Source organism: Setaria italica, chromosome I (assembly GCF_000263155.2).
Source record: "Setaria italica strain Yugu1 chromosome I, Setaria_italica_v2.0, whole genome shotgun sequence".
In the NCBI taxonomy this organism is placed as follows: Eukaryota; Viridiplantae; Streptophyta; class Magnoliopsida; order Poales; family Poaceae; genus Setaria; species Setaria italica.
Window position 1 is genome coordinate 41718883 of NC_028450.1, and position 10777 is coordinate 41729659.

Here is a 10777-nt window from a genome sequence, read left to right on the forward strand (position 1 = left end):
TCTCTGCTCTTGAGCCATCATCTATCTCTCCCTCTCTTGTCGATCAGCTAGCTCACACACAAATAATAGTAACAATGGAGGGCAAGGAGGAGGATGTTCGTCTTGGCGCCAACCGCTACTCGGAGCGGCAGCCGATCGGCACGGCGGCGCAGGGCAGCGACGACAAGGACTACAAGGAGCCTCCCCCGGCGCCGCTGTTCGAGGCGGAGGAGCTGACGTCGTGGTCCTTCTACCGCGCGGGCATCGCCGAGTTCGTGGCCACCTTCCTGTTCCTCTACATCAGCATCCTGACGGTGATGGGCGTGAGCAAGTCGCCCAGCAAGTGCGCCACCGTGGGCATCCAGGGCATCGCCTGGTCCTTCGGCGGCATGATCTTCGCCCTCGTCTACTGCACGGCGGGCATCTCCGGCGGCCACATCAACCCGGCGGTCACCTTCGGGCTCTTCCTGGCGCGCAAGCTCTCGCTCACCCGCGCGCTCTTCTACATGGTGATGCAGTGCCTGGGCGCCATCTGCGGCGCCGGCGTCGTCAAGGGCTTCCAGCAGAGCCTGTACATGGGCAACGGCGGCGGCGCCAACGCCGTGAACCCGGGCTACACCAAGGGCGACGGCCTCGGCGCCGAGATCGTCGGCACCTTCGTCCTCGTCTACACCGTCTTCTCCGCCACCGACGCCAAGCGCAGCGCGCGCGACTCGCACGTCCCCATCCTCGCGCCGCTCCCCATCGGATTCGCCGTCTTCCTCGTGCACCTCGCCACCATCCCCATCACCGGCACCGGCATCAACCCAGCGCGAAGCCTCGGAGCAGCCATCGTCTACAACAGGTCCCAAGCATGGAACGACCACGTGAGTTGCTGATTTCATTTCTCATTATCGATCTACTACATATGTATAGTAGCATACTATATCGCTAGCGACTAACTAAGACCATGCATGCAGTGGATCTTCTGGGTTGGCCCCTTCATCGGCGCTGCTCTTGCGGCCATCTACCATGTGGTGATCATCAGGGCCATCCCCTTCAAGAGCCGCGACTAGCTAATTGGTTAAGCAGCTAGCAAACCACCAATGCATCAATCGAGTCGACTCAATAATAAGCTCATATATGCATAAGAAGAAGTATGTGTTTTTATTCATGTGGAGATCGACTCTTCGCTGTCTACTGTAATTACATATGCATCTATGTTGGATCGTGTGAGTGTGTGATGCTGAGGCCAGCCAGTGTGTTTCTTGATTGCTTGCGCCTTCAGCTAAAAATCAATGTGCATGCACTTCCTAGTTGTGAATTTTACTTGGAGTAATGTGCAGGCATGTTATTATGTATCAAGTAAATCAAGCAGCTAGTCTTGTAAAAAGATTAATCTTGTCTACTTCTACTTCCCTGCTGTTCATTAATTACATGCTTTGCAGCAGCCTCTACTCTTGGCCGATCATCACCTGAAAGGCTGAAAATAATTCAAGTGTATGAGAATAAAAACTAAGAAGAAAGCAGCGCCTGTATACTGATGCTGTGCGCGGCCGGAGTAGCAAGTAATTCACCATATCGATCGCGACCGCCTTGGCCAATGCAACAGAGAGCATAAAGTCAAAGTTCACGGCAGGCAGCTATATAGACTGTAGTAGTAGGAGTATAGATGTGCGCGGAATTGATCAAATCATTTTTGTAATGTCGGATAAGGTTGGATGCCAAAATTTATTCAGCCGATCATCCAAGGTGTGCCGATAGGGACGTACGCACTAGCCATTTTGAAAATTAGGTGCACAAGCATAACAGAGTCATCGTTTTCTTTTCTTTTTTTTGCATTGGTATATACCTCCTCCTTCGTCTCAAATTATAAGTCGTTTTGATTTTTTTATATTCGTAGATTTTGCTATGCATCTAGATATACCTATAAAATTGAAAGGGATGTATGCATGATCACTCGGTTAGGGTTGGGATTAGCTGCAACATAAGTAAGTATTGTATCGTATTGGGAAGAAGAGAAGTCGGCGAGAGGTCTCTTTCGGAGCAGGGCATGGCAATTAATATTGGCAATGGTTCGATCTCGATCGGTGTGTTTTTGCTTTGGCGGCACTCATCCTGCCCTGCCCTGCCCTGCCCTTATATGTCACGTTTCTGGTGTACCCAAAAGCGAGCACCGGCTTTTGGTTTCGTTAATCAAAAAACAGAAGGAAAAAAAAGAGAGAGGAGGAGAGAAGCACACCAGACGCCGGCCCAGCTCAGGCTCGGCTATTTGAGCCCAATTCCATTCGAAGGCCTGTCGTGGCGTCTGATTGGATCAAGATCATCAACAGTGGAGCTCATGCATAAATAATGCAAGTCACTTCTTCTTCTTTTCCAGTGTTGAAGAAGAGATCTTTTACGGTACACAATACTAATACTTAGTGGTATATAGTATATATAAGATCTAATTATTTATTATTATGGATAATTTAGTAATTATTACATTGTAAAAAGTGATATTTCAAATGAAATGGTCTTTTAAACTTTATGCTAGTGTCAAAAATAAAATTATACTAGTTCTTTTTAAACGCTAGTATACCCTAGTATTGTGTATCGTAAAAGAGCTCGTTGGACAATATGTGGTTTAGTTTGCATGCTACTACAATATAGAATTACAATGCTATGAAGAGCTCCTACAAGTCCCTCCTCTTGTTTCTTTTTTGTTCATGGTGTGTGCAAATCTTTAGTAACATGTGCTCCTATTATCCAAATAGCTTTGTTTCGAAATTTTTGGAACTGAAAAAAAATCAGTTATATTGTGGGATGGATGATAGTAGATGTTAGTACTAACTTCGTTCCTAGCAAAGGATGGATGCTGTTGACGAATTGGTTCATAGCAATGCTGTGGAATACCAAATCCTCGACTCCTGTTTCTTGTTACGTTCTCACATGCCGTACGTGCAGGTTTGGGATCATGCCATGTGTGCGAAATGGAAACAGATAATCTTGGTGCCATGGATCCCATTTCCCCTGCTCAAAAAGGCTTGTTTTGGATGGAAGACCTTTCTCTTCCTCACTGCACACACAACGCAACAGGACTTTGTCTTGCTTTGATCGGATGCAACATCGCTGTTAACTTGTTGTCACTTCACTGTTAAGGCTATCAATGCCACTTTATTTTCTTCTACTCCATTGACTTGCTAATATTCTATTTTTTCTCTCCTTGCCTTGCCTTGCCACGTCTGATCGATCTGCTTTATGTTCACAGGCAGTCTTCAGTGCAACATTAGATAATGTTGTTATCAAGGTTTGGGACTGCTAGAATAGTATATATTTCAGTTACGACCTTCTAATTATTATTAAGCATGGAATCTGTTTGTCATGACCCTGCCACTTGCCAAGCATCGTACTGCTGTAGTAGTAGAATACTCCTATGTATCGGGGCTTTTCATAGATATTGCAGAAAGTCCAATATATGCATCATTTCACTTTGTTGGAAAGTAGGGGTGGACAAGGAGATTTAGGGGAGGGTTAGGCTCTGTCTCTATGAGCAGGCGCACAACCTTGCTTTCTCAACACAAAAGATGTAAGATTACTGCCCTGCTTTTTTTCATCACGTCTAATGATTCAATTCCTCGGGGAGATCAATAATAATTACACAAGAGGAAACACGCTTAATAATAAAGTGTCTTTTGTGGCATGCATTCTTAATTCAGCTCGTCCAGAGATGCCTAGCTATCAGTAAGTTGAGAGGCAATTCTTGGGCACAGAGCAGCTCCCTGTCTGACTTGTTTATCACCTGTATTGCCTGCCGTTTTATCAATCATCATACCTGATCGAAAATACCCAACAGATAATCAAAATACCAGTCAGAAGTTGGTAGTTTTTTTTTAAAAAAAAATGGATAACGGCCAGTCATCAAAACTCAAAAGTAGTGCTAGCAGGATAGACTATCAGTGCAAGACTGAATCCTTTTGCATTACTAACTGCATATTGTGGTCAAATATTAAGATGATAGTTCAATTGCAAAAATTTTAACAAAATTCATGCAGTCGAGCGTCCCTGTCCAACTTTCTCCTATCTAGTAAATAAATAGGATCGGAGCAGCATCCGGTCCTAAAGAGTTGCGTGGCGACTAGCTTGCCTGTCGGTGGTGCATTCAGCTCTACATTTTTTTTATTTTTGTTTTGTTTCTTGAGCTGAAGGGGAGCCAATTAAGCTAGACATGTCAAGTGATGAGCAGCAATAAAGAAGCGGATGTTAATCTGTGAGTAGGTGTACTTTGATGCCGTTGTTGCGCGATATGGACCGCAGTTTATTTAGGTTCTCGATATTGTTATTATTATAATGCAAGGAAGGGTACGACATGTTTGATGATAACAGGGCAAAATAATGCATGTTTTCGAGAGAACAAGATGGCTAGCTGATGATATGTGTTACTCCTAGTATATGTGTAAAGGCATGCAGACTGCAGGAGTGCTTCCTCTTTCTGTTTGGGTTGTGAAAAATACGCACTTGCACAAGAACGGGCAAACAAAAAAAGAAAAAGAAAAACACTTCATTTGACAACAAGAAGCAAAGGTTGATGGCATCTTTAACTGCGTTGCAAACAATGTGGTCGTCTTGAATTAAAAGTGTGGACTGGAGGAGGGATCCTGTTTTTGAGGTGAATTTGTGAAGAGTTCGCTGGAGAATGTAAAAATGTGGTTGCACCTGATCTGAAATGGGCATTTCAACGTACTCCCTCCAAAAGCAGCATTTTTCTTGAGTAGGAGTAAGACAACAGCTTTCCTTCCTCCTGCGGCTAGTCTTCATTCCTTTTTTTTTAATTCAAAATGTGGTTCCGTTTGCTCCGATCCCGTTCCGTTCATTCTTTCTTCCGATAATAACCCATCCATTAATTAATCCCGTAAAATTAGCCCTTCCTTCTTCCTGCGGGGGAGGGGTGGGTGGGACCCACACCAAATTTGCAACAACCAAAAAAAGAAGAAAAAAAGAACGAAAATCTCCACCTTGTTCGTCTTCCACCTTGCCTTGTCTCTCTCTCCTTTCCTCCGTGAGTTGCGTCTCCTCCCCTTTCTTCCCCACCCAATCCAATCCCTCCCGCCTCCGCCTCCGCCGTCCAATCTCCGGTTGCTCCTCCCTAATGCCTCCGCCAAGCCGCGGCCCCAGTCCCGCCCTAATCCCCACCCCGTCCCCTCCGCATTAGCCATTTCCCAATCAATCAATCAACCAACCAATCTACCTATCTATCTATCCATCCCCGGCTGCGAGGATTAGGGTTATTATGGACGAGTACCACCACCGCATGGGCGCCGCCGCCGACTTCCGCCGCGACCTCGAGGACCTCGTCTGCGACCACCTCGGCGGCTGCTTTTCGCCGGCCCCTTCATCCTCCTCCTCCTGCTCCGCCGCCGGGGGAGGGGGCGCCGGCCATGAGCCCGACGAGGCCGAGTCCTCCGCCGCGCGCAGGCGCAGGCGGGAGTCGCGCCTCCTCAGCCGCTGGGTCGCGCGCCAGGCCGAGGAGGTGCTCTCCTCCATGGAGCGCGAGGTCGAGCGCCGCAACCGCGAGGCCGAGCTCCTCGCCCTCGCGCGCCTCCACCCCGTCTCCACCCTCGACCCCTCCTCCTTCCTCCTCTCCTCGCCCGCCACGCCGCCGCCGCGCCCGCAGCCCACCGCGCCGCCCTCGCTCCTCCAGATGTGGCGCGAGCTCGAGCACCGCCGCGCCGACGCCGACCAGCCCTTCGACCGCGAGCCCTCCCCGGACACCGCCGACCGCGACCGCGTCCGCCAGATCGCGCGCCGCCTCACCGACCCCGCCGACGGCGCCACCGCCGCGGCCGCCACCGGGGAGTGGCTTGGCGAGACCGAGAGGCAGAGGGTCAGGCTCGTTAGAGAGTGGGTGCAGATGGCCAGCCAGCCGCGGGACTCCCGCGCAGCCTCGCGCAGGGATGAGCCTCCTCGCCTTCGTGGCCGCCAGGCGCGCTTGGATGTCATCACCCGGATGGCCAGGGAGCGCCAGCGCGAGCTGCAGGGGATATCAGGGTACCATGCCGTGTCCGAGTTCCCTCGCCGCAGCCGCAACCGCATCCAGGTCGCAAGCTCACGGCACTACTACGATGCAGGAACAACATCTTACCCGTCATGCATGCCGTTTTTCTGAAATGTGCGGTGTTGCAGGGATTGCTTAGAGGGAGGTTCTTGAGGAATGGGGCGCTTCTGGTTGAAGAGGAGCGACCACCGTCTGTGGCAGCGAGGGAGCTCGGGCAGTTGAGGCAGAGCCATCGCACGCCAACCTTGAGGTTAGCATTCCTTCCGGTTACAAATTCTGTGGTAATTTGAGCTACATTTTGGTTTCTATCGCCTGCATGAATGCAAGTGTGAACTCTTGGCTAGATAGTTCGATCGCATCAATTCGACCTGTCGTGTAACGCAAAATGCCAGGTTCACTGCATTATTTATGTTATTTTGATTGATAATTCTGATGTATGAGGTTTGGAAGCGAGACCAGTTGCTACTTGCCACTCCCTTCCATTATAGTATAGCCTAGGACCTAGTTGTACAGCTTCAATTGTGTTTGTGGTCCCTTAACATTCTGGGGTGTCTCTAGACAACACATTCCTTAGTTCACTAGCACATTGCTCGTTTGCCCTCTTTTTTCCTTAGCTTTAGTGGCAAAAGTGTTTACCAGGGTAACAGCACAGATTCCTGTTGATTTTCTGAGCCTTGTTAACACATATTTATTGCTTTGTTTCACGTCTTTCAATCATCTTTCAGTATCCTAACTATTGTACAGGTGCTGTTCCTAGAAAAGATTCTGTGATGGTAGTCAGCCATATTTGACCAAAAAGTCTAGTAAGCAAGGATTAGGACTTATGAGTTGCTTGTTTGTATCAAATTTCTCCATTATTAAGGAGCCAAGTCTGGAATTAGGAAAATATGTGCGTGCAACCAACTAAAATTACTGCTTAATGGTACTCCGGCCAAGACATTGGCAGATACAGCGTGGTAAAATAGATTGGAGTTGCTCTTTTGGATTGGACGGGTGTTAATCAGGCATTTAAACTATTGCAATAATGTGAAAGAGAAACATTGCACATGGTATCTATTTGTGTCCAACTTCAGCAAGTTAGTGTAATTCGATCATGAGACTTGTGCTTATTTTCAGAGGTACTGAAATTACTTCTAAAATGAACCAGTGACCGTCTACTACATTGGTTGTGTAACTAGTTGTCAAAAGGAAAATTGTAGGCGAGGTTTCAGGTGCCACTACTACTAACTATAGTGGTCCTTTTGATGTCAGGTCATTCTTGTTCTATACGTTATAGACTGTTCACCAACCAAATAGTCTTTAAATGGTACTTCAAAATGTATTGATGATATAGACTAGCATACTCTGGAAGTTAGGGTCCCTGCACTGGATCCAGCCTCTGCATGTGTTCTAGTAATTTGATAGTGGTACCAACTATCCTGTACCAACCACACCACTCGTCAAGCTATATCTCTTGTGCTCTTTTATTTACCTTCTTTTGCTGAAGAGCTTGTCTTATTCAGAGTATCGATAACATAATATGATGACATGACCTACTCTTAACAGTAGAGGAGTTGTTCTTTCTGATGCAATATGCTTTTAATTTATAAGTGAATGACTCATGCAAACAAGGGATAACATATCTTTTATTACTACTAGTCTCAGTTCTGACACATCAATACCATATATATTTTATTTCTGTTCCTCCAATTCCCTCATTGCCAACGTTATTCCTCACACCTTGCTGTCTCTAGAGTCCTTCTACAAGAAGTGTCATTTCCTTATTTTTCATGGCCTTCAATAAGCAATCTTGATGCTGTATTTATATTACAATAGCATCTGTGTCATTTCCTTATTTTTCATGGCCTTCAAGAAGCATTCTTGATGCTGTATTTATATTACAATAGCATCTCTTCATGGCCTTCAAGAAGGAAAAAGTAGCACCGACAGGGACTACTATTGGTGTTTATGTTTTCGTGACTTCTTTATCTCCACATATTTTTCACAATACTAGAAGACTAATATAATATGGTTCTGGTTGCAATGCTGGTACCCTTGACAAGTGTACATGCTGGGAGAGAGAAATTATGGACAGACACAATTGCAAATTGCAAACTGAGAAGGCTCTGTAGAATGTAGTTTATTAATACACTAAATATAAATGATTTTAGTAACATTAAATGTGAATGTCAAAATATTTTGAGGAACAGCATGCATCTTGAGTGCTCTAAAAATTCAATGAATTCAAATAGCATGAAACAGAGGGATTACATTTGTGTGCCCTGCCGAGTCTCAGTTTATTTTATGTGCAATCTCAATGTTCGCACGAGCTGACACCAAAAACTGGAAATGGGTGTCCGCCTGTTAAAATTGCCCACTGCAATGCAATTTACATCCTTTAAATGTTTGTGTTCCGCCCTAAGTACTTATCAATTAGAGCCCTTTTTATGTGATACTGTATGTAAGATTTTGAGTCGCTGTTTTAAATTAATAGAAGGTGGCTTGTTGTGCTTTTTTCAGATCAGAGAGTGTTGTAAGTAGTCAAGATGTTAGCCAGTCTGATGCTTCTGTGCCTGAAAGTGGTAGATTACTAGGTAACGATGAATCTCAACGAGGGGCTGAGGCCAGGGCTTTTACTGATAGTGAGGATTCAGCCCAAACTGTGCTGGAGAATGTGGATTTACAAGAGGCGGATGCAGATCGTGCTGAGGTACACTCACCAAGTATACCATTGGATGGCACGGCTGTGATGCAAGAGTCTCTTACTCAAGGTGATAATATGAGGCAAGATGAGACAGAAGATGACACGGTATTCTGGCAGTCATCTTTGGATAGCAGGCTGGATAGATGGCCCAGTGAGATCGAAGAGGGTGCTGACAGAAATTGGGGAGACAATGCAGAAGATTTACACAGTGAAACTGTGGAGGATGACGATAGGGAGCATGATCATCTCCAAGAGGAGCCTGATGACTGGCACGATGACGAGTCTCATGGTACCGTGGAAAACTGGCAAGATGATTACCAAGATTCCGCACTTGATACAGGCCCCATTCCTAGGACAGAAAATAGGTTTATCCCACCCGATGATGACAATGTGTATAGCATGGAACTTAGAGAATTACTTAGCAGGTATTTTGACCTTCAATGTGGAAATTTCTTATAAAAACCATTCTTGATTTTTCATCTAATGTCATTCTCAAGCTATTTGATATTTTGAATTGCCAGGCGAAGTGTGTCCAATCTTCTGAGTAATGGCTTTGGTGAAAGTTTGGAGCGATTAATAAGGTCATATGTTCAACGGAGTGGTCATGGTCCCCTGAACTGGAATCTTGATGCGACTATGCCCCCTTCTAATTCACCAAATGAAAATCAGGAACAAGAAAGGAACACTGAGACTCGGCAATTCCAGGCTCCTGTCAACAGACCTGCCCTTGTTATCCCTCCTCCACCTTTGCCACCGCGACAGCCATTATGGCACAGAGAACTGCGTCATAACAACTGGAGCAGCAGACACAGGGTACATCATGCAGATCCCGTGCGTTATCTTCTCATTTTCTGTTTGGTGCCTTTGTATAGAAAGGGCAAATATGCATTCTCTTCCACTAGTGTTATGAGTAAAAGAAAGGTGATGCATTGATCATGAGATGTGGGATTATGTCTGTGGTCATGCGACGGCTCTAAATTTGCTTCAATATCTTGTGTTATTATGTTAACAAAAAAGTTCACCCTTGGGGATTTATTTGGTTGTGTTTTCTTGCAGGAATGGGATGCTATTAATGATTTGAGAAGTGACATGGGTAGACTTCAGCAAGGGATGAGCAACATGCAGAGGATGCTGGAGGCGTGCATGGACATGCAGCTGGAATTGCAACGTTCAGTGAGACAAGAAGTGTCAGCGGCCTTGAATCGATTTGCAGGAGCTGAAGGTTGGATGTTTCTTATATATAGCATCATGATTGGACTCTTTGTTTTTCGTGTCCTTTGGCATTCATTGTGCAAGTTGCATGCCGTGTTAAATTGCTTGATTTTGTCTACCAGGATCCTCGATGGATCTAACTGATGATGGATCGAAATGGAACCAAGTGAGAAAGGGTACCTGCTGCGTATGCTGCGATACGCAAATCGATTCTCTACTGTACAGGTGAGGAAACACTCTGCACCCAATGTTCCTTGCACTGGTAGTCTATACATGCACAGGGTGGTGTGTAAATCTTATCTTTTGGGTGATTGATGATGGCAGGTGCGGGCACATGTGTACTTGCTCAAAATGTGCAAATGAGCTAGTTCGGAGCGGTGGCAAGTGCCCGCTTTGCCGGGCCCCGATCGTGGAGGTGGTCCGTGCATACTCGGTAATGTAAAGTGGTGGTGTGTGAGTACATTACGACGGTAGGAAAGGGAATAAGTTAACGGCAAGTGAAGTTTTGCTGCAAGTGAAGAAGCTTGTTCAGGAAAATGGGGGGACAAAAAGAAAAAAAAAAGAGAAGAGCTGAGCTGAGCTCTCGTTTTTCCCCCTTGTTCTTGTATTCGTTTGTGTATCTACATTCTACAGGGGATGGTAGGGGGGGTTACTTACGTGAATATCTGTTGCCTTGCTGTTTGCGGAGACGCGAGTGGCAAAGGGCGTGCCATTGATTCTTGAAAGAGCTTGCGTTGGGAAGGGAAAGATGTCCAATGTAAGTTGTTTCTCTGTATATTTATACACTGATCATGAACCGAAACAGACACCACACTAGCAATGGAATGAATGATATACTTACTAGGTTCCTCGATTGCTCCCTGGTCCTTGTGGTTGTGGCGGCAAGCTGC

At 46.1% G+C, this 10777-nt stretch overlaps 2 protein-coding genes across 3 annotated transcripts; both read left to right on the plus strand.

The window, feature by feature from the left end:
- Positions 1-1372, plus strand: LOC101768839 (aquaporin PIP1-5). Its single transcript, XM_004954394.4, has 2 exons — positions 1-845; positions 939-1372. Exons 1-2 carry the CDS (start codon positions 75-77, stop codon positions 1032-1034), a joined length of 867 nt encoding a protein of 288 aa, XP_004954451.1. The 5' UTR covers positions 1-74; the 3' UTR covers positions 1035-1372.
- A 3570-nt stretch (positions 1373-4942) lies between these two features.
- LOC101769254 lies at positions 4943-10740 on the plus strand. Of its 2 annotated transcripts, none has more exons than XM_004954395.4 (7): positions 4943-6034; positions 6121-6242; positions 8492-9100; positions 9197-9506; positions 9732-9897; positions 10010-10112; positions 10212-10740. In XM_004954395.4, exons 1-7 carry the CDS (start codon positions 5228-5230, stop codon positions 10327-10329), a joined length of 2235 nt encoding a protein of 744 aa, XP_004954452.1. In that variant the 5' UTR covers positions 4943-5227; the 3' UTR covers positions 10330-10740. The 2 variants fall into 2 exon arrangements, with proteins under 2 accessions (XP_004954452.1, XP_004954453.1); XM_004954396.4 differs by having other exon boundaries at positions 4944-6034; positions 9197-9488.
- The last annotated feature ends 37 nt before the right edge of the window (positions 10741-10777 follow it).